Source organism: Polistes dominula, unplaced genomic scaffold, assembly GCF_049000335.1.
Source record: "Polistes dominula isolate Pdom_NZ unplaced genomic scaffold, Pdom_raw_medaka contig_277, whole genome shotgun sequence".
NCBI lineage: Eukaryota > Metazoa > Arthropoda > Insecta > Hymenoptera > Vespidae > Polistes > Polistes dominula.
The window spans coordinates 465840-490863 of NW_028301009.1; the positions used below are offsets into that span (position 1 = coordinate 465840).

The window sequence follows — 25024 nt, forward strand, 5'->3', positions numbered from 1 at the left end:
AATATGTTAATACTTTTTTGTAAATAATATGAAAGAGCATCAAATGATGCAATAAAAAATATATGATTCCATTTAAAAAAACATTAATGACCTTCATATGTCCTTGACACGTCCACCTAAAAAAAAAAGTACAATCAGTATGAGCCCCTTTTAAAGCCATTCAACTCCATGTGAAACATTTTCTGCTACGCGTAATAATAAAAACGTAAATCAAGGTGGTAAAATGTGGTGACCCACCCTGTATATACGTAGATTGGAACTTAAGTAGTGGCAACTATTTATTCACAACCGATACAAAAGAGATACATGTTTTCACCTGTGACTGTCCTTCAAAGTAGTCACCAGCGTTGTCTAGAACCCGTTGCCAGCGATGTGGAAGGCGTAGTATACCGTTACCAGAGCTTGTTCTGTTGATGGTGCGAATGGAGCGGTCTACTGCCATGTCTCATCCAGTGTTATAATACGGCGTAAGAAAGCCTCTCCTTCGCGCTCATAGCGCTCCAAGTGCGTCTGAGCAGCGTCGTAACGCATCCATTTCTGCATTTCCGTCAATTTATGCGGAACCCATCGTGTCATTCGCTTCAGAATTGTTCCAGAGATTCGACAGGCAGTAGACCGCTCCATTCGCACCATCAACAGAACAGGCTCTGGTAACGGTATACTACGCCTTCCACATCGCTGGCAACGAATTCTACACAACGCTGGTGACTACTTTGAAGGACAGTAACAGGTGCAAACATGTAACTCTTTTGTAACAGTTGTGAATAAATAGTCGCCACTATTTAAGTTCCAACCTACGTATATCCACTTCATTTAGCATATTTAAATACGACATATTTAACGCACAATTTACTATAATGATCGCATCAACTCCCTTTCTATTTCATTTTACTCGCTGCTTTCGTTTTAATTTTTAAACAACACGTACTCTTTATTTTTTTTGTATCTTTTTAATCCCTTCTAAAAATAAATAATTAATTTCAACTTTGATTCAAGTATATATTCATTTTTCTATTTGATTGTTAATCTCTCAGCTTTATATTTCACGTTATGTTTATCCTTTATTTTTTTTCCCTCTTACCCCTGCATGCGTGCGTGCATATGTGTGTTTATTAGTTCTTATATTTTATTCATTTTTGTTTGCTTCTTTATCCCATACTTGTTTTTAACTCTCTCTCTCTCTCTCTCTCTCTTTCTATCTCTCTTATTTTTTTCGAATAAAAAAATTCACATTTATGTTACCTTTTTTACACAGGTTGTACGCGTCTCGTGTTATCTTTCGATTTTTATTTTGTATTTTTTCGTTGATATCGTAGCCAAACTCGTTTTTAATTTTTTTTTTTTAAAGGTATAATAGGGGTTATAAATTTTCAATATCTTTAATTCCGCTTTTTCCGAAACGTAAATTTTCCCTTTTCATTCCTTTTGTTTTTAAGAGAAAAGTGTCCTTTGATTATTTTCTTTAACTCGGTGAAACTCGTTATCACGTCTCGCGAACTCGTTAATTTCGTACATTAATTTCAATGTCGCGAAAGGGTAAGAAGAGACAGAAGAAAAGTAAAAGGGATAGGGGTATCGCTAGAATTAGAATGAAGCAGGGTTTTGACAACCTTTCTAATATTCATATCTTCATTTATCTCTCAATTATTATGTAACCAATCTCTATTTTCAAAGCTAATTACGATCGAATTATTATCATTATTATTACTCAATTTCTTGTCAGAAAATGTTCCTTTCCTATCTTTCTACCCTCTCTCCCTCTCTCTCTCTCTCTCTCTCTCTCTCATTACCTGTTCATTATATCTGTTTAATTATTACTATTATTTTCCTCTAGCAGTATAACCTAGTGATATATTTCAAATGGTTTTGAAAACATGAAAACAAATTTATTACCAGCAGAGATATTTTATGTTTGTTTTTTTCTCATTAATGTAACTTTTCTACTAATCATTTTTTCTCTCTACATCTAACGGAAAATATACACGAGTAATTATTAATATGGAAAATACGTTGTATTAATTAGCTTTCTTCCGTTTACAATAATTTATTAAACCATGTGTACTCGAAAGTTGCATAAAAATGCAACTTTCTGATTATATGAACAGATTTTCACACAATGTTGTTCGTTGTCTTTTGTTATTGATTTGTTAGTTTAGTACAAAAAATATGTACATTTTTTCTTGTCGACCTTATTAAGTAATTGAAATTATTCGAACAATTTGTCTAAGTTATTATATATATATGTATATATTATATATTAACTATGTAATAGTTATATATTAGCTATGTAATATTTGATCACTTAATTTGTATACTTTTGAAAGTGTTTCAGAATCGTAGTATTTAAAATTTATCAATAATGATACAAATGAATATGCTAAGATAAAATATTTTTTTCTCTATATTTTCTTTTCTCTTTTTTTTTGGAAAAAAATAATTAAAAATGATATGTAGCATGTTACTGTTGGGAATTGAGAAATATCTGTTATTACTAATTTAAAAAAACCGAGAAATTATAAACGAGAAATAAAAAATAAAAAAAAAATGAATTCGAACAAAAACAAATTCCTAATTTAAGATTAAAAAAAATTGTTTGTACTTCTGGATAAAAAATTCCAATTATTTGCACAAAGCCGGAAAAGCTATTCGATGGAATTTCGGTATTTCATAATTCTCCTAATTATCGCTTATGTCGATCGACAACTTGTCTGTGCTTCGGTCACATTGGAATTTGCAAATAAACCTATCGTCTAGTTATGAATGGCGTGCGTCATCAAAATTACGAGAATTGTTCATCCCTCTCTCTCTCTGTCTTTCTTTTTCATTTTATGGAAAATTGTCAAATAGTTTGATTCAATTTTCTAATTTGTCTTCGCTTTGTCCAAACACGTGCTTGTTCCATTTTATTTATTATCCTCGTTATCATTTTAACACTGTAACGTTGAAGTATCTATTCCTATAAAGGTTTACCTATTTCATATTAATGTCATACTTAACATTTATTCAAACAATCGTTAAAATGATTAATAAAAATCGAAGTAAATACAAAAAAAAGAAAAAAAAGATAAGTATCATAAATTAGTTTTTTATCGTGGACGATAAAAAACAATTTGGTCATTAATAATTATAATTGGATCGTTTAATGTTTAAACTAACGGGACGAGAATAAACATAAATATGGATAATTGTGTGAATTGTTGAATTCATGAAGTTTCTACGGAAAGTCATCTCATCCATCTTGTTATTTGATCGATCGATCATAATCATCGAGCACATTCAAATATGTTGGAAGTTTCAAACAACGACAGATCCGTGTACGTATTTGTACGTCAACGAGGCGTCGATAATAATTCATTCTCCTCTTCATCGTTAATACTTGTTTTTCTCATAAATATGTGCTAACGTATATTTACACGAATAACGAACACACACACGCACACCCGCACAAATAAATACGTTGCATCGTTTGTTCCATAACCCGTTCCAAGAGAATTTTAACGATTTATCCAACGATTCCTTTCATGACCGAATTCTCGAGCATACCTTCAACTATCTCTTTCTCTCCCTTTATATATTATGACAAAATTAATACTTCGATGTCAGCTCGCACGCAAATCCTGTCGCATTAAATTCCCAATGATAGAATATTTTCAGAAGAAAAATTTAAAAAAAACTTCGAGAATATGCGTAAGCTTGAACGCGAAATGATAGGTAATATTTATCGTTGAGAAAAAAAAGGGGGAAGAAGAGATGCAATTTGAAATGAATTATAAATCCTTTCAGTACCAGTACCGGATATATCCGGTATCCATTTGATTACCTACGTGTGAACGAGCGCCGAATATACATATCCGGTATTCGATAGAGATAACAATGATAAATTTTAAAAAGAAAAAAGAAACATAAGAAGATAGAAATAAAAAAAAACAAAAAAATAGAACCTTAATTACGGATAGATGAATGAACATAGTAGAGCATAGCGAGACAAAATGGTCATTATTTATTTAAAGTATCGTGTAATAAATATTATAAGAAAGTAACTAGACTGGTGAGACAATATTTAACGAGCGAAATAAAAAAAAGGCCAAAGCAGAAAAAAAAAGAAAGAGATAATTCAAGTTGTTGCATTATTAGCGGGTACTCTTTGGTTAGAGTATTTGCATTGGTTGTCGCGTCGTTAAGGGAAAGGGGAGTAGTCGTCTTCTATTCGGTTTCTTAAAACTTTAAACTGTACGTGACGTATCCAAGGAATTTCCATTCTTGAACAGTCTCGAACGTTTGTTCGTGTTATATATAGATATATTTCTAGCATCTTCCATCTCTTAGGCGGGTTTATATATCTTCCGAACGATAAACGAGAACGACAGGGTGAATGAGAGAGAGAGAAAGATATAGATGGTTTGATAAAGAAAGAAAGAGAGGGTTCGACCTCTTCTCCATTCCATAATACCGTTGCATCATGGGATATCCCATTGTCTTCCCAATCTGATGCACTCGACCGGAAGCCCGACGCTTCGCTTCTGAGATAATACAAACGTACGCGCAGGAACCGCTTAAGATAGAGTCGATACAGTCCATCCGTGCTTCGTTTTCGGCCTCGATAAACTCATGGAATTTGTCGAGCAGACGATTCTACCTCTCGAACAACCATCTTTCCGTTTTTTCTTTTCTTCCTCTCTCTCTCACTCTCTCTCTTTCTCTCTCTATTGTTTTCCCTTATTTTTTTGGTCACATTCGAAGATCCATTTCTAATAAATACATTTGGTATAATATTAAACGTGACACTATAATTTATATTCTATTTTATTTTCCTTGTATTAATCAGTTAACTATATTTGACGAACGTACTCGTCATGAAGTGGCAGGATTTTATGTCATGACGAGTACATTCATCATGCGTATAAAGTAGTGACCATTGACTTTTTAAATTGTAGTTTTTGCGAAAAAAGAAACATATTCTTAAATTTTAAGATGTTTAGAATATTTTGAGGCCAAGCCGGAATAAAAAAAAAACAACTAAAAAATATGAAAATTTTGAGATGAACTCATGCGTTCCCATGTACTGACTGAAACAACGTATTAGTTCGCATAACAAATTTGTTTAAATTTCTCAATCAGGAAATTTTGACAGTCTCACTAAAATTCATAGATATCAATAAACACTAGTGTAGATATCGGATAGTAGAATCTTTTATAAGCCGTTATATTCGGAAATTATATTATTATTATTATTAATTGGCATTAGGAACACGAAAGTTTATTGCCGTAAATACCAAATCCTGCCAGTGTTCCCGTCCCTGAGCGCGACCCTTCCATTCGCGGTCTTCGTATCCTATTTTTTTTAGGTCCCTCCTAATATTATCCTCCCATCTACGTCTCGGTCTACCTAGTGGTCTTTTCCCGTTCGGTATACCGACCAATATTTTGTGCGCTGTTCGATTCTTCCCTATGCGCGCCACGTGACCAGCCCATCTTAATCGGCGTGATTTTATGACGTTAATAATGTCCGGCTTGTTGTACAATCGATGTACTTCAACGTTATGGAGTTTTCTCCATTCGCCCGTTTCCTCATTGCATTTTGAACCGAAGATTTTACGAAGAACTTTATTTTCGAAAATCCTAAATTTCTTTTCGTCCTGTAACGTAAGTGATCACGTTTCGTTACCATAAACGACTAACGGCAGGATGATTGTCCTATATATCCTAATTTTTAAGCGCCTAGACAGCAACCGCGAGCTGAGTAATTTGTTAACCGAATTAAAACATGAATTGCAATCTTAGTGAAAGAAAAAATTCCACTCAAAGATTAAGAGGAATATTTCGGGAGAGCCATAAATTCCCAAACAAATTTAAGAATTATCGAGACGTATTGGTGCGACGAAAACCTTTGTGCAATGTCGGACCCTTAAGGTGGTTTCGGATTCCTATATAAACACATGCGATAACATAAAGAGAAATGATATTCCTTAGTCTAGATAAAGTTCTTTATGTATAACTTTCACTACGATCTTTACCAAAAACATAAGCTGTACCCATCGGTAGACTATGGGGGGTGGACCCTTCTATTATTGGCCAATAAGATTCATATATGTCCTTCCCTCTCCATAGGGGTGTAGCTCATTTTTGATATAAATATGTGAAAGGAAAGTAAGAAAGCGTCCTTAGTCTTTTTAGTCTGTCTATTAGTCCGTTTATTGTCTGTTGAATGAGTCTGTTATCCATCAGTCAGTCAGTCAGTCAGTTTTATATTTGTAACTCTTTTGTACTCTGTAATCTGCACCCACGTCACTTTTTGTAAACTTTTTATAAATATCGCTCGAAATAATAATTAATAATAAAGAAACTGTATTATATTTCTCTCGGAACTCTAATATATATTATACATATTTATATTTTTATTTCATTCTGAATCCCACAGTAAAATAATAATTTTTTTTTATTTAAGATATATCTAGTAGCCTTAGAATTTTTGATTTTTCCCCTCTTGAAATTAAGGAGTACATGACAAGTGCATTTAGTATAAGAAATTCTATTGTTAACGGCCATACCATGCTGAAAATACAAGTTCTCTAGATAGTGAGCAAAAGGTAAGATTAAAAATTAATATAAAGTAACGGTTAGAACAGGTTTTTTGCAGAGGGATAGTTTATTCGTAAACAACATCTCTGTTTTTTCTCTAAAACTTGGAAACATAAAAGTGATAATCAAAATAATTGACTGAAGTTCATGCTAGTTTTAGTAATAAGTTGCTGAAATAAATAAATAAAATTAGTTTATTAACATGTTCACTAGACTAAGTTAATAAATATAGACAGTAAGATTTATGGTATATTTTTGTGATGTATTTTCAAACACCATATATGTTAAAGTAAAATGTATTTTTATAAGAAGAGAAAAATAAACATCAATTAAAAAAAAAAAAAATACAAGTTCTCGTCCGATCACTTAAGTCAAGCAGCACTGGGCACGGTTAGTATTTGGATGGGTGACCGCTTGGGAACACCGTGTGCTGTTAACACTTTTTTTTTTTAAATAATTTCTATGATATTCCTTATGTATATTTGACACGTTCAGTGCGTCTACGCTCCACGTTGAACTTTTTGTTCAAGTCGTTTGGAATTCTTATTGAGAAACGAAGAATTTTTGTTTTTATTGTAAAGTCAAATATAGCCAAAAAGAATATAATTATAAAAAACTAAAAATTGTATTATAACGAAGTAAAATCCTACGTAAGATGTTTCCGACCTAATGTCGTCCTACTGTATTCCTTTACCTAAAGTTTTATGTAAAATCAATTTTTGAAATGAAAACTTTTTTAGAACCGTTGTGATTTGAAACTAGATGAAACGAAAAAGCGACATTAAAAAGAGACAACCATATTCATCAATAGGATTTAGCCTGCGAGAGAATGAGATAGAATACAGTATACAGTAGTAACAATATTATAATAAATATACCCTACAATTATATTCTACTCTTGATACTCTGCATTCATCTCATTCTCTCGAAGTTTAGTTTTCACGAAAGTTTCACTTTTACCGTGTGTAAACTGCACACATTTTTTTTCTATTTAATAATTTATTATTAGTTATGCCTAGTGTAATCAATTCTTATTAGCAATAAATTATACCGTTCCAATCAAGTTTCCAAATAATTTCGTATTTAATATTTACCATTCAAAGAGCTTTTAAAAAAAAACATTAATAATCTAACTATTTAAAAGAAAAAATGCCTAATACATATAATATTGAAAATAATAATAATAATAATAATAATAATAATAATAATAATAATAATAATAATAAAAATAATAAAAATAATAATAACATTGAATAGGTATTTGTTCAACTTTGATCAATACTACTCTTTTCGATAGAAGTAAGCAGCAACGGTGATTTAATTTCAGGGATACGAGTCAATCTCTTTAACGACGTGCTTTCATTGAGTTAAACGGGTTCTCACTTGTCACTGTCGCCTAAACGACGTATTAACATTCCACGACGACGACGACGACGACGACGAGGACGACAACGACGATTACAACGACAACCCGTCATTCTCTTCGAACGAATAATATCTGATTTATTGATGGGTTCATTAAAAAAAAAAAAAAGATTAATTTTCATATTTTATTTGTTATATTATGAATTATTGTTTTATTATTTGTAATATTATTTGTAATATTATTGAAAAAAAAGAAAACAAAAAGAAAGAAAAAAGGGGAAAAAAAAACAATATTACAACGTTTGATATTTTTCGACGATTTTTCACGTGACGTTAAATAACAAACGAATGCGTTCTCTCGTTTCGATTTAATATTAGTTTTAATTTAAAAATTCAGTATTCGTAACGTTCGATCCGTTTGAATAGTCAGTAGTACCGGACGGTTTACTAGTATATTTAGATTCGTATTAAATGATCACACGTTTGTTAAATTGTCAAATACAGGGACAGTTTAATTGTTGCTTTTTTTTAATTTTTTTTATTGTGTTCTATATAATTTGAACGACAACAATGATATTCTGGAAATTAAAATAAAAATTTGTTTTTTTTTTACTAAAGAAAGTAAAAGAGAAAGAAAGAAAGAAAGAATGACAGAAAGAGAGAGAGAGAGAGAGAGAGAGAGAGAGAGAAAATGTATTTAGTATTCGAGGACACATTCATGAGATTAATATAATTATTTATCTGCCAACAAAATCAAGGTTTTAAACGAGCTTTCTAGATTGTAATGATGTAACACTCAAATCTGTTCGGATAAGAACAGGAATAAAACAAAATGGAATAAAACAGAATAGAACAATGTGTTGATGAGCTTAATTCACAAATATCAATTAATCATGTAAATGGTTTCAGCTAAATGAAGATATCTTAATAATCAAAAGTATTATCTGTTATTTTTACTTTTGCTCCGTGTTATCATATAATACTTATATTAATTCATCGATTTAATTAATTAATTAATATGTTGAAGAGATTAAATAAAGTGTTGCGTTAAATTTATGAATATATGTAAACCAATTTCGAGCATACGAATTCATATTTGTTTCAGTATAATTATTTTTTGGATTCGTTTAATTTTATTTATCAACGTGGATGATGGAGGGAGGGAAGAACACAAAATTTTATTACAAATAATGAAATATATAATTTTAAACAATTCCTATGCAAAAATAAAGTTTGATTTATAAATTGTAACGTTTTCATTATTTTTGAAAATATTTTAATCGAAGTTTTCATACGTAATAATTTCATTATTTTTCTAATATATCATACTTTGTGTATGTGTGTGTATGAGAGAGAGAGAGAGAGAGAATAAAGAGAGAGAAACTTACAAATAAAGATATTTACGTGTATACATATTGTACAATTGGTATAATTAAATTTTGTTGTAGCTAGTGCCTTTAAATTCAATGCAATTGCAATGAATAAAGTGAATTGAAATTCTGTGAACGAACAGGACTTATACCTAACGTTTTCAAACGAACCTTTTCACCATTCATATCGCTAGACAATTTGTTCAGTATCAAATCCTTTGTAGACGATAAACTTTATACTTAGTTATTTTTCTCTATATTCAATTTCTGTTGGAATGCGTTGTCGATCTTAGTTGAACCAAATTCTGCGATGAACCTATGAAATAAAATATCATAGAATACGATAGGCAGTAGGTATAAGGTATCGTTTACTTAAATTCCAAAGATTAAGAAAAATTCTGAAGGGCCATAAATTCCCAGAACAACTCAATAATCATCGAAACATATTGGTGCGATGAAAACTTTTGTGCAGTGTCGGGCCTCTCGAGTGATATACTATACAAACGTAAACATGCGATAACATAGAGAGAAAGGATTTTTTTATTTCATTATTCATAAGGAAAATTCCTTTATGCTTAAACTCCACTATAACCCTTACCAAAAACATAAGCTCTTCCATCGGGAAACCTTCTTAGGTGGACCCTCCTATCATTGGCCAATAAGTTCCATTTATTTTCTTCCTCCTCTAAAGGGATGTAACTAATTTGGATATACAGGCGGCCCTCGACTTTCACGATTTCTACTTTCGTACAATTCGCTATTTCGCACATTTTTAAAGATTCAACTGTTTAATCCTCTGCGATCGAATGTCCCCTTTATGGGGACATCAGACTAGCCATCAGATGACATTGTTAAGATGTCGGATAAAGAAAACAAAACAGTTTTAGTCTTGCATTAGGGCGTGCGTCAATGTGTTGAGTGTTTTGCTAATTTAGATAAATACTTTAACCCTTTGCACTCGAAGTTATATTTTTCATTTCATATATTACGAACAACTGACAAAGCAATTTCAATAGAAAAAAATCATATTTACGTATTATAAATAAATGACATATGTGTAATTAAAAAAAAAATCATAGTTTATATGTTGTAGACTGAATTGAATTTTTTTTAGTTTTTATTTCTTTTTTATTGTCTCCGTAGTGGAGCCCTCGAGTGCAAAGGGTTAAAGCACAGTTTTTGGTGCATATTTTTTTACATCCCACTACTTAAACCAATTATGTGCGAAAGGCGAGGCCCAACTGTAAATATGTGAAATAAAGTAAGAAGAGTCTGTCTGAGATAGAACTTGTCTATTATAGAACCTGTCTGTTATAGAGTCTCTCATTAATCATACATTCATACAGTCCACACTAAACATTTAAACAATTGTAACATAGTCGCCAAGACTAAAGTAATAAATTCATTGTTGACGACTAAGGAACTGCCTTTAGTAATACTACAAAACCACTCACATCGTATTAATTTACTGTCGTGAGATTTCCGTACAAAACGTGAGTATAATTTCAACTTAAAAATTGTACGTTAGTTTGAAAAGGATTCGCGTCAGCATAACATACAGTGCGTCCGAACACCATTCCAATAAATAATATATAAATCAGATATTTTCTGTTACATTCCAAAGATGTTCATATTTTAAACTATTATCAAAATATATCTCTAACTATAATAGGCGTAAATATAAGAAAAAAAAGTTATATTTCGAGATATTAATTTTTAAATATTCTTTAAATATAAATGTAGGAGAGTTTATGGTGTCGAAGCTGTAGACGAAAAACTAGTATTCAGTTCTTTTCTTTATATTTTATTTTCTAGAAAGGAAAATTCTATTCAGAGACTAGAAGAAAAGATTAGGAAGGCTATAAAAACCATAAACAAACCTAAGAATTATCGAGATATATTGGTGCGATGAAAACCCTTTGTGCAGTGTCGGGACCTTTGAGGAGTTTCAGATTCCTATCCAAGCACGTACAATACCATAAAAGAAGTAACATTCCGATATTCTAGATCAAGTTTCTTTATGCATAGTTTCCACTACCAAAAACCATAGGCTGTACCCGTCGGTGGACTATGGGGTGGATCCTTATGCTATTGGTCAATAAGATTCGCAATTTCCTTCCCTCTCCAAAGGGGTGTAGGTCATTTCTGATATAAAATATGTGGAAAGAAATAAGAAAGTAGCCTTAACCTTAGTCAGTCCTCAGTCGTAACAGTCGCAGTTGTATTATAAGTCGTTATCGGTTGTAAGAATACAGTCGCTCATCTAAGTTGTAATCGTAAGATTGTGAAACTATTATTGTACTTTTTCTAATACCTATTTTAAATATATCTTATTAGTAGGATTAAACTGGGTGTATGTTCACCTCGCACCTCTCACCCTAAATAAAATTCCCTACATAAATTCTTATTTAAATATTCCAAATAATACAACAAACATGTCTAATTTGTAATTTAAAAAAATATTAATATAATTTTTTATTTAATAAATAATTTTTGTATACAATGTAGGAAAATAATAGAGGTCAAACTAATTTGTTTGATCGATATTATGATTTCAAATTAATTGTGTGTGTGTGTGTAATCTGTTAAATAAATTTTATTTATATTATTGAACTTTTTTCTTTGATTATTGTTGATTTTTTCTTTACATTTTGCAAAATGAAAATTAATCGGAAATAATTTGATAATGTAAGTGTATGTTTCTACGTCATGCTCACGTTCTCCCGAGTTATGATTATAATCGTTGAAAGTTTTTCAAAAGTTAGCTACAGAGATTATCGTTCGCAAGTCGAGCGTTAAATTAGTCTCGATCAAAAGTTCGCCGATCGCCATCAACGACAATGTCAAAGTAACTTTTCGAGTTTGTACGACGTTATTATAACAAGATGACGAAAAATTTAATGATCTTTATTAGTTGCTCCTAGAAAATATAATAGGCGTTCGAAAGAAGATAAGAAATTTATTTGTTTAAAGTTTGACTCTTTTCTAATAAGTTGAAAATATTATTAGAATAATTTATTTTTATTTCATCGCGGGTTAACGTCATTTAAATTTCAAACGTATTCATTCAAATTTCAAGAAATATTAGATGTAACTCAAAAACTATTTGAGATATGCGCTTGAAATTTTAGTATGTTATTTTCAAAGGTATAGAGTATTGAAATATGCAAAAAATTTTGATTTTTTTTAAATTTCACACCAGTGGTGCCTCTTAATTTAAATGAATGAATTTTAATAACAGATATTTTTTATAATTTTAAGACAAATCGACTTAAACGCGAAGACCTTATTAATTACATTATAAATGACACTGACAAAATCATTGATAAATAAAATTTTATAATTATTCTCCTCTCTCTTCGGTTATGATTATTTTCGTTATCCATAAATATCTAAACTACAATTGTATGGGATTCTACATAGGAATATAACTAGCTGCTGAATTGATACTCGCTTTAATGCAAATGGGTTAATTTAATCCTATCACATTACATCAGAGAGTATAGCAATTAGCTTGGCAGATATTAGTAATGTGTGTGTGATATTTCATGTGATTGAATAAATGAAATAGTCTTTGAACGTTATTATCTATTACCTGCATGTTATCATTGGGGAAAAGTGATATATGAAATAGAAAGAGATGAATGCGTGTATTTGTTAATTTAAACGGCTCTTTGTAAACCTATTTGCAAATAAATCGAATCGATCTAAAACAAATAAGTAGTATAAATTACATCAATGTACAAAGGTGGGATATAATTTTCTAAAGAATTAAAATTTTTCGTTATTGGCAATCTATATGTAGAAGTCGTATCATGTGACGTATGTATTACTGAATTTATATGCGATTATTAATATAAATAAGAAAAAAGTTTAGTGGATGAATTTATCAATTTTTGTTTCTTTTTTCAAAAACAATTTTTATCCAATATGTATACAAATATAAGGAAGGGAGAAGAGGAATATAATAAATTGAAACGGCCCTTTCATAACAATTTTCAAGCACGTCGAGGGAAGATCAATATTAAAATTTAACTTAAATTGATTCGATCGATCGATATACCCTTAGCTAATACAAACTTTTCAACGAATTAAACATACCTTAGCAGAGTTTATTAAATCGAGCCCTTTGGAAAACGATTAATAATTTTTTCGAGTACTTTAAAAATAAAGAAATAAAAAAAGACGATAAAAAATGAATTTTCAAAGCAACGAGAGGAAATTTTTCTTCGCTCTATTTTTTTTCATTTTTGTTTTGTTTTTGTAGCTACGATTAAAACGATATCACAACTGTATAATATCGTCTTTTCCGGAAAATTTTTTAATAATGAGCAATTAACGGTAACGATCATTTCTTTAAGGAATTCAAAAGATAAGAGGTTAAAAGTATTTAATATTAAATGATTTTTGAAAGAAAACAAAAGAATATAGAAGAAAGAAAGAGATTAATGAAAATTTTTATTATTTTGTTTCTTTTTTATACATACGAATGAACTCCCTGGAAAAATGCACACGCGGGAAATTTAAATCTTTGAAAAATTACACCGACGTAAAAAAGTTAAAGCAAACTTTGCCTGGAAGGAAGTAGATGGAGTGGAAGTTAAGTTTTTAAAAATGTTAGTCTTTGGTAGAAGAAGATGAATAAAGGAGGTCGTAGAAATCGACGTAACGTAATCGCCAAGATAAAATTCACGAGAGAAATCAAGAAAATTGTTATAACATACATAGTATATCTGCATACGCAGATAGATAGACGAAAATGAGAGAGAAAGAGAAAGAGAGAGAGAGAATGAGTGCATGTAATATCAAAAAAGATATACGAAATGTGAAAGAGAAAGAAGAAAATGAATTTTAGGATGGCAAAAGAAAAGAAAAGATAAGAGTGGATGAAATGGAAAAAGATAAAAACAAAAAAATATCCTTACAAAAAAAAATGTAAGAAAAAAAGGGAGAAAGTCAGAAAGAAAGAAAAAAAGGAAGATATATGAAGAATAAAAAAAGAAAGAGGAAAAAGAAACAAAATATAGAAATAGAAAACGCTTACCTTTTTCTCGCAGTGTCCAGGCAGAACCGTAACTGCGACACCTGAAAGACACAGCAGAGTAAATTAACGTTGGACTAATTAGAAAGGTCTTTGTTTCGACGTTGGAATTAGATTGTTCTGTGGTCAGCGACGCGTACGAGTATAATTTAAGGATTCATTATGGGCTAGGACGCATATACATATACGAACGCGTTCTCATACACAGACACACACACACACACACACACACACACACACACACACACACACACACAATATATATATATATATATGTATGTATATGCATAGACGTTTTGCAGAGAGGCCATTCCGAAAAGCCAAGCGTAACGAAACTATGCCGGATTGTTCTCGTTTTGCCACCGAACGATCCACCGTTAATAATCCCTTTTGCGTTTTCTCCCTTTTCGAGCCCTTTAACTCCCTCCTTTTCCCACCATCACCTCCCTTTCCCTCCTAGTCCCCTTTTCAACACGATGGTCAACGAGCTAGTTCACGAACCAAAGCGAGAGAACGATCGACAAATTTTCAAACGAAATTCAATTTTATCTCTCTATGCGAACATTTTTTCTTTTTTTTTTTTCCATCTTTTTCTCACCGCCTGAATTTTGTTCTATCTCTTGATCTATCTATCTATCTATCTAGCTCACTCGATCCTAAGGGATTTTAATAAAATTTTTCGTTTGACAGGATATCGATATTGATATCTATTACTATAACTCCATCCTACTTTTCGTTTGATCCCGTCTTAAGAACAAATTTTCATCGACCAGTCATGGTTTCTTTAATGATCTATTACTATTATTATTATTATTAGTTTTTATCGATCCTCGCTTGTAATATACCGCGTATACGATTTATGTTACATATTTTAAAAATCATAACACACACACAACACACACACAAAATGTGTAACCGATGAAACTTATTTGGAACACAAATATATCGATTTATTGAAAAATTATCTGAACGCATCGATGTGTGAATTTTTGCCAATGTTACAAATACGAATAAATACTGATAAAAAGAGGATCAATCTTATCTATCCATTCTCATTCATCCATCCATTTATCCACTTATTTATTTATCCATCTATCTATCTATTTGTAAGGAGCAAAACAGAGAAATCACGTTAAAATAGAAGAGAAGAGCTCTTGGTGTTGATTTCGAAGGGATCATCGTAGATGGAAACGCTACGATCGACGTCGATTATCTCTCGACTGTCTAACGCGTCCCATCGAAATGCATTTCAAATGATCGCTCAACCGCAGCGGATTTCGTGTCGTCCGTTGCACTAGACGTGTACTGTCTCTACAATAGTAGAAGTGTAAGTTGTATATAGATATATATACTATATATACTATATATACTATATATACTATATATACCATGTATGATTCATATACCTACTACATCTATATACATACGTTTGTCCTATCTTTGTGTAAATATGTGTGCATGTATATATATCTGTGTATGTATAGATGCGAGCGCGTATGCTTATGCCTGTATGTATATATTATGTGTGTGTGTGTGTGTGTGAGAGAGAGAGAGAGAGAGGAGTTAGAGAAGCGGATGAGCAGGCACTCCAACAACTGGAAAGCCATTCTGACGGTAATTGGATCACCGAAGACCCTACGCCGTTGCTGCTGCTACTACTGCTGCTGCTACTACTGCTGCTGCAACTACCATTGCTGCCACTACTACTCTTACTATATGTATTCCCATCTTCATCTGAGATATTGTAATTGTCCACGAGATAGGACCAAAGGATTAATTTCGGTCTAAAGATGACGGATCAAGATCTATTTCTCTCTCCCCCTCTCTCTCTCTTTCTCTCTCTTCCTCTTTCTTTTTTTACTTTTTTTCTATTTAGCTCCTTAGCACTTAATCAATCTCATTTATCTACGTTTCTTCTCATATTTCTTTTTCTTATGGTAGCAATACTTTTCTTATTTTAACGTGTCATTAACTGGTTTTCCCTTTTTTCTTTCTTTTTGCAGAAAATGTTTAATCATTTTTTCCTAGGATTAGATAAGCTTCTTAAGATAAGAGGAACAAAGAGATTTGATGAGAATCATGTGAATGATTCGACGATCATCTCTGGCTTTATTAAAATAATTCTAGGATGGAGGTGGATGTAGTATAGGAGAGTTATGTTATACGAAGAGAAGAGGAGCTTGGGATTAGACTGAATATGTTAGAAAGGAAGGAGAGGAACACCAAGAAGGAAATGGTTTCAAAGATAGGAAGGGGGTTGAGTAAAGAGAAGGGAAAAAAGGTTTCAAAAGATATGCGAACATTATAGAACCTTATTGTTAGAGAACAAGCAGAGAATTTTAATATTATAGTTTAATAATAGATTTAATTATATATAAGTTTTAACAAAAGACTGAAACGTGATTTCGTCGTTTCTCGTAATTATTGATTTTTTTTTTTTTTTAAATGGAATGAATATTTTATTAAATGTTTAGATATATTTTCTCATATCGAAAGAGAAAAATTGTTCTTTATGAATAAATAAATGTTCTAAATGTTCTCTTTGACAACTTTTGTTTTTGAATAACTTTACTTCAATTCCTCTTCATTCGTTCGCATTGACAATCTTTTCACTTTTCCTTCATTTGAACGGTTAAATACGACAATATTCGCTTGCAAATTTCGAAGCAAACGTCTCATAAAGGTTGTTTCGTTTTTGACGAACTTAATTAGATCACTTCATGTTGCTCTAGACTGCTCGAATTAAAAAAGAGTACGGGAAACTTGAGAGATAACGTCGTTGGAATGTTCACGATGCGGGCTTCGTTCTCTCTCTCTCTCTCTCTCTCTCTCTCTCTCTCTCTCTCAACAAGCTTTTTTGTTCTTTTGTAAAAGATTATTTACATTTCTATAGATAAATAGTCTCTTTTTATTAATATTAAATGACGTTGAGATAATTTAATAAATTTCGAAATATATCAAAAAATGTCTTATTTTTCTGTTCATTGTTCAAATATTACATAATTAAAATATGAATGAAATTAATTATTCACAATATTGTATATATTATTTGTTAATATAATATAAATATAAATATAAATGTAATAATAATATTAATAATAGTTTCTACATTTAGTTTTACGAATATGATTTCATTTAAAAATCTTTTAATTAAAATTTTAATTCTCTTTTTTATTTTATATAATTTACTTAATTATTAATAAAACTTTTTCCAAATAATAATAATGATAAAATAATACTATTACTATAACTATTATATTAAAAATAAACCTCTTTTCCAGAACGTAAAGCATCTTACGATATTCGTTGTACATGAACATACTTCGAAGAAATAAAAAAAAATATATATGCATACTATATGTATAAATACAAAATAAGAGAATCGAATCGAATCGAATCGAATCGAATTGAATCGAACCGAACGAATTTGTTTCAATTGCCTGAGGAAATCACGTTGGAGTAGTGATTTACTACGAGCTCTCAAAGAAGCTAAAATAACTCAAACGATCGTTTCTCTTTGATATTTCATCGATTTTTCAAACAAATAAAAAAAAATGGGACAGAAAGAAATTGTCCGTAATATACATATGTAATATATATATATATATATATATATATATATATATATATATATATATATATATATACTACATATAAAGATATAACCATTTTAAAAGTAAAATATTACGCAATAAGAAAGCCCAAAGGGCGTATCCAAGTGTACGATAGTTGATTTGATTGCCTTGGAAAACGACGCACAACTACGTTTAATAACGCGGAACTAGTTCCCAAAGCATCCCTTTCAAGGCTAACTTTCTACCTGGTTAATTATATTTAAGGTCATTGCGGGATTTAATCGTTTATTCGAGATCGAAATTACTAGCCTATTTATTCTACATTTTCTAATTACTTTATTTTTCTATCCACGTTTACGCATATTATCTGTTAAACAAAATTAATATCTGATATTGGTTAGCAAACTTCTGAAATATAAAATATATGCATTAAAATTATTGTGTATATGTATGTGTGTTCATGAATATGTTTAGATGTCAATTTAAAAAAAAATAAAATGAGCTATATTATATATTATATAAATACATATAATATTTTTTTTGAAAATGGTCTAACTTCATTTATACTTAAATTGAGATATTTAAGAATTTTTGTTTCAATTCAATTAAAAATATATGTACAGTATACCAATGAGTCATATTGCTTAACCCAATCGAGACCATTCGCAAACCGTGCGTGCAAAAACTTTCTTTTTGAAAAAGACCAGTAGCACATAATTTGTGCCATCATAATAATGAACTATTATCAGTTATTTTAAGTAAAGTATTCATCGAGGTAAGACTTTTTTATATGAATATTATCTTTAAAGTATAGAGAAACAAAATCCGGCATTGATTTTCATGCAACAAAAAAAAATTTTATTAGAATTATTGAAATCTACATTTTTACAAAATATCAATGCAATTTCACTTTACAATCAGTGTACTATTTCCTACAAATCTATCAACGAATTATATTTTCTTTTTTATTACTGAGTTCCATTACTTTATTAACTTTGGACATTTTTCTAAGATTTTATTTCTCATTTTTATTATTTTCTTCATTATTCAATTAATTTCTTTGACTTTTTACTATTTCTTAAAAATTTTCCTTCCATTATATTCTGTTTTTCATTATTGAAGGAAAAATAACAATTTTATATTATTATCTAATTATTTTTAAGATAAATGTTTATCAATTTTAATGATGTATTTTTATTTTACTTCACACTGCACACGTAGCGTTCAATCGGCAGCAAACTAAGTTTGCAGTTATGCGAAATCACTTACGAATTGGATAAATTTCATAATAAATAAGTTTTTGTTATTAAAAATGAACAATATAATGAAAAAAATAGCTCCTAGGAACCGTGTTCGAAAAAAGTCGTAGTCTCCAATGGGTTAAGTGTATCTAAATAAATTAAATTTATAGTTTCTATTAAAATAATAGCAATTATTAAGCGTATAATATGCGTTTTCTTAACAAAAATGAAGTAAGGCCACTTTCAAAATTAACAATCAGATTTGTTATAAAATTTGAAGGAGCCCAAGTCCATTCTAAATAATTTAAGATTCTCAAACGTAATGATTATTCAATTAAAACAATAGTCAAACAATTGATTTAGGCCACTTTCAAAATAAACGGCTCAATTATTGAGCTAACTCTGAGAACTTATGTGTTCAAAATTAACGTATTTATTACTCGGAATATGAGTAATTTTAAATGCTTTATTGATAGATAACTTGAGATTGTACAAGTAACCATGGGCAACTGGAAAATAATAATTGACAAATGGACTTAGGCTACTTTCCAAATAAACTTTTTAATCATATCAATTATCAGCAAATTTTCGTGTTATCAAATCTTAATGAATTTAAATATATTAATAACAAGTATCTTCTCAGAATGAAAAGATCATGTAAAAATATACTTAGGAAAGTAAAAATGTACATGAAAAGGTCATGTTTTTTGGAAAATGAACTTAAGCCACTTTCAAAATAAACGGCTCAATTATTTGTTATATTCATTTTTTTTTGTATAAAATTGTTTAGAAGCAGCGTGCAATTAAAAAATTTCTTCTTCGATTTTCAATCGAGTGATAATCGTACCCCAATCTCTTCCTATTCCCCGTATCTTCCTATTAGTCACCTATTAGAGTCACCAATTAATGAATTTGTTGAAATAATGATTGAAAATCCACCAGTATCACCACAGAAAGTCGACCAAGGGTGTCAAGCAGACTTTTACTCAAATTTTGATGTAAATTCTCAAACATTTATTTGCAACAGATACATCAAAGATGAAATATCTCATGCTGAAACTCAAACGGAAATTACAGAAGTTACTGAAGCAACCAAAGTTAATTATACTAATAAAAAATATGCAACAACAATGTTTTTAATAACAAAAATAAATTGTTATCGCAAAGCCCTATACGTTTAGATATTAAAAACCTCAGCAGCAGCGTTCTTTAGTTCATAGATACCATGACGCTGCAATTACGCACGGTGCCTATACGACATTTCTTTTGTACAGTCTATATTTATGTTTCTTCTTAACATTATTTACATTCTAAAAATCGTTATATTGATTTATTATATGAGAGAGCCAATGCGATCGATAACAAGATTGTACGTATTTATGTTTTTATGTGGATTGTATGGAGATAAAGAGAAACAGATAGAAAAAATCATTACAAATGTTTATCTTTTTATTTGAAATTTTGCTTACAGAAGAAATTATATTATTATATATGGGGCATTCCACATCAAATCGACCACTTTTGATTCCGACCCCGATTTTGCTGAAATTGTTTTATCCTTTTCAACTTTATTAAAAAACTTTTTGATAATTTTTTTCAAATTTTTTTGTCTATCCCAAAAAAAAACATAAATTTTTCAAAAATTCATAATTTTTTTTCAATTGTTTCTTCAAATAGTCATAACTTTGTCAAAAATAAACTTATCGAGAGGTTTTCTTTTAAATTTTTTCTTTTTAAATGTACTTTTTAAAAAAACCCCAAATTAAAAAAAATTTTTGTATTTCTAATTTTTTGTTTTTCCTTTTAAACTTTCATTCATTCCGAACCTAAACCTTCTCCAGAGGGGCCGAATTTTTTTTCTATTTTTTTTCGGCATTTAAGTTTATTTCTATACTAAATTAAATCTAATTAAATAAATATAAATATTTTTAAATGTATTATAAATACAAAAATATTGCAGCGCATTGTGGGTCAATTTTTCAAGAAAGTATAATTAACAATTTACTTAAATTTCCTTGATCGCTGAAATAATTAAAGAACAGTATATTTTTCTAAATTACAAACATATATGTATTACAAACAAACACCTTCTGCAACCATAATGGTGAAGTTTTCGCCAATTGATAACTACAATAAAGTTGCCGATGATCTAGAAGACCGATTTTTAAAAGCATTTCTGGAACTCAGCAGTTGCATAGCGTTATACTAAGCAATAATGGGAGTTTATTTGACAGGAATTATTCTAATTCAGAACAATATACTATTTTTAAATTATTTAAGCGATCAAGGAAATTTAAGTAAATTATTAATTATATTTACTTGAAAAATTGAGCAATAATGCACTTCCATCTTTTTGTATTTATAATTTTTGATAGTATATTATAAAATTAAGGTCATAGATTTAATAATATTTATATTTATTTAATTAGATTTATTTTAGTATAAATACAAAATTAAATTCAGAAAAAAATAAAACAAAAAATTTTAAAATTAAATAAAAATAGAAAACAATTCGACCCATCTGGAAAAGGTTAAGATTCAGAATGATTAAAAATTTCAAAGAAAAAAACAATTTTTTTAATTTGAGATTTTTTTCCAAAAAACAAAATTTCTTACAGATTTAACTTCAAATACTTTTTTTATTTCTTTTTTTAAAAAGTACATTTAAAACCAAAAAATTTAAAAAAGAAGGTCCCGATAAGTCTATTTTTGACAAAGTTATGTCTATTTGAACAAAAAATTGAATAAAAATTAGGAATTTTTTAAAAATTCATAAATTTTTTGGGTTGGGTAAAAATATTCAAAAAAACCTCAAGAAGATTTTTAATGAAGTTAAGAATGATAAAAATCTTAGTAAAATCTTCGTTGCAAAACGCAATGAGGAAACGGGCGAATGGAGAAAACTTAATAACGTAGAAGTACATCGATTGTACAACAAACCAGACATTGTTAACGTCATAAAATCACGCCGATTAAGATGGGCTGGTCACGTGGTGCGCATGGGGAAGGATCGAACGGCGCACAAAATATTGGTCGGTATACCATATGGGAAAAGACCACTAGGTAGACCGAGACGTAGATGGGAGGATAATATTAGAAGGGACCTAAAAGAAATAGGATACGAAGACCGCGAATGGAAGGATCGCGCTCAGGGACGGGAACAGTGGGAACAAACAAATATTTGGTATTTGTGGCAATGAACTTTCGAGTTCCTAATGCCAATTAGTAATAATAATAATAATAATAATAATAATAATAATAATAATAATAATAATAATAAGAATGATAAAAAAGTTTCAGCAAAATCGAAAAATGTCGGAGTCAAAAGTGGTCGATTTTACGTGCACGATTTTTGATCCATGTATGCATTGTATAAATGTACATCAAAAGAAGAATTGCATATTTAAATGAAATAATTTACTTTCTATTAATTAAATTATATTTTTAAAATAAAATTCTAGAAACTTCGATCGATCAAAAATAAAAATAAATAAATGAAAATAAATAAATTTAAGAAAAATAATAAAATACGATAAAATGTTTAAACACAAATCGAGAGTGTTTGTGACAGATAGAGAACAAACACAAAACGTCTTTGAAAATTTCTTGGGTACTCGAAAAACGTTGGTTGTTCTTGATCGAATCCTCTTGTCAAGCAAGCTGATTCGTTGTGGTATTGTCCGACAAGGAAGTCGTAAAATCGGGGTTGGGTTTCTGCATTGATCGTCTCATTCTCAGGCTGTCTAAGACACCGAAGGATTTATTAGATCGTTTATGTACCCATATATTTAGGTAGATTCTAAAAGAATTGGATCGATATACATATATATTGGATTCAAACGTTTTTCTTTCATTCGAGAGATAGTACGTACTACACCTATGTACTATATATAGATGTATATATCAAAAATTTACTCTCTCATTCAACAATAGTATATATAAAAAGAAATATATAAAAATTATTTTAATAATATAGAAATTACAAAAGGTAAACTTTGATTTTTGTTAAATTAAAAATTTATTTTGTGATATTAAAAAAAAGGAAAGAAAAAATATTTTTAAGCAAATTTAATTTAAATAATTTACGTTAGAAATCAAATCATAAAATAATTAAATTTCTTTTAACGAATGCACGTTTCGTACAGCCAATGTGAACGTGAAAAAAGATTAAAATTAGAAAAAGAAGGTAGAAGATATATAAAATTGGGACAGCAGAGAGGAGGAATAGTTGAAAGGGTAAATGAAATAATAAAAGAAAAAAAGGAAAAAAGAATTCCAACTTGTTTGGTAGGAAGAATTTCGTAGGTACGATTAATAGTAGTGTCGTGGTTGGTTTGTAGTATATATATATATATATACTAACGAATGAACGATATCAAAGTTCACCACTACGGTTTCCTATCTTCTAGGTAAAGGATATTTAGTTTGTGATGCTGTTGTACTTGCGGCACATCGCCAACTGTGAAACCAACTGAGTAACCGAGCTGTGGTACTTCTCTCTTTTTCTCTCTCTCTCCTTTCTCTCTCTCAACTCTTCTATTCTCTTTGTCCTATAAGAAAGTTCTTAAGAAGAATGTTGCTGATAAAGTTTCGACATAGAATGGCAGTAAGGAATAAAGAAAAAAAAATTCTACCTTACAATAATGTTTTAATACTTAATTTTGATATATTTAATGATTTTAATATTTAATAATTTTTAAAAGACTTAAATTAAATTTTTTTTATTATTTAGAATTTAAAATATTATATAATACATATATAAAATTTATAAAAACAATTTATATATATATATATTCATTTATGACAAGGAAGGTATAATTTATAATAAGATAATATTTCTCTTAACGATGTAAGAGAAAGTCATTAGAACTAGGAACGATACCATAAATTGTGATTCATTAAACGTGCTTAATATTCGACTTTAGAATACGATTTGGTCTTTAACGAAGTAAATTTCAGTGTCATCCCATTTCTGGATTTACGATGCTTCGTTGTGCTCCTCGCTATACTAACAAGAGAACAATTACATTTCGTTTACGTTAATTAAAGAACATCATTACAGTGCAATTTAAATGCTCCATACAATGAAGAGAAACAATCATTTTGACCTTTTGAAAATTGAATAACGTAATGTTAATCCAATGAAAGATTGGAAATCCTACGGTTTCTTGATCAATTATTTCTTCGATTTCTGTTTTTTTATTTGTTATCATTGACGATTTCATTATTGTAATTGAATTAAATAATCCAACAAATTTCATTAAAAATAAATGATGAAATTAATCAATCAAGGAATTTTTACTCTATTCTAAATTATGCATACATATTTAAATTCAATATTATTTATATATAATGAATTTTTATTAGAATCTTGTATATATAGTGTAATATAATTTGATCAATCTTACAATTAGCTTAACCAAAGAGTTTTGTGTTTATCTGAACTGAAGGTAAAAAAAAGATGAGTTTTATAAAAGTTATATGCGGTTGCGGTTTACACGCTTCGTTCTCGAAGAGTCTCGAAAACTTTTCTACGGAGTATGATGAATGAGCTCTTGTAAAAGCTGTATCACTAAATCTAGCCGAGAATTACCACGTAAAAATAATCCAAAAAAAAACAATCAAAAGATAATAAAACTTTATTATATATAGGAATATTAATATGGATCAAATTTTTGTAAGGAAAAAACAAAAATAAAAAAATAACCTAATTGTACATGTAACTTGTTTTTGTTAATTATTATTATTATTTCTTTAGGTTAAAATAATTTCTATAAATTTTACAAGAGACTAAATAAAATATATAAAATACGAATATATGTAAATAGTGCTTAAAACTTCTCAATTAAAATT

General features: G+C 29.6%; 1 protein-coding gene across 3 annotated transcripts in view; it reads right to left on the reverse strand.

The window, feature by feature from the left end:
- Positions 1-25024, reverse strand: part of thw (chitin-binding domain protein thawb) — a 105939-nt gene that overhangs the window by 14750 nt on the left and 66165 nt on the right. For all 3 annotated transcript variants that reach the window (XM_089174058.1, XM_089174056.1, XM_089174057.1), the window contains one exon: positions 14359-14399. In XM_089174058.1, coding sequence (XP_089030184.1) covers positions 14359-14399 — 41 coding nt within the window. The remainder of the gene's footprint in view (positions 1-14358; positions 14400-25024) is intronic.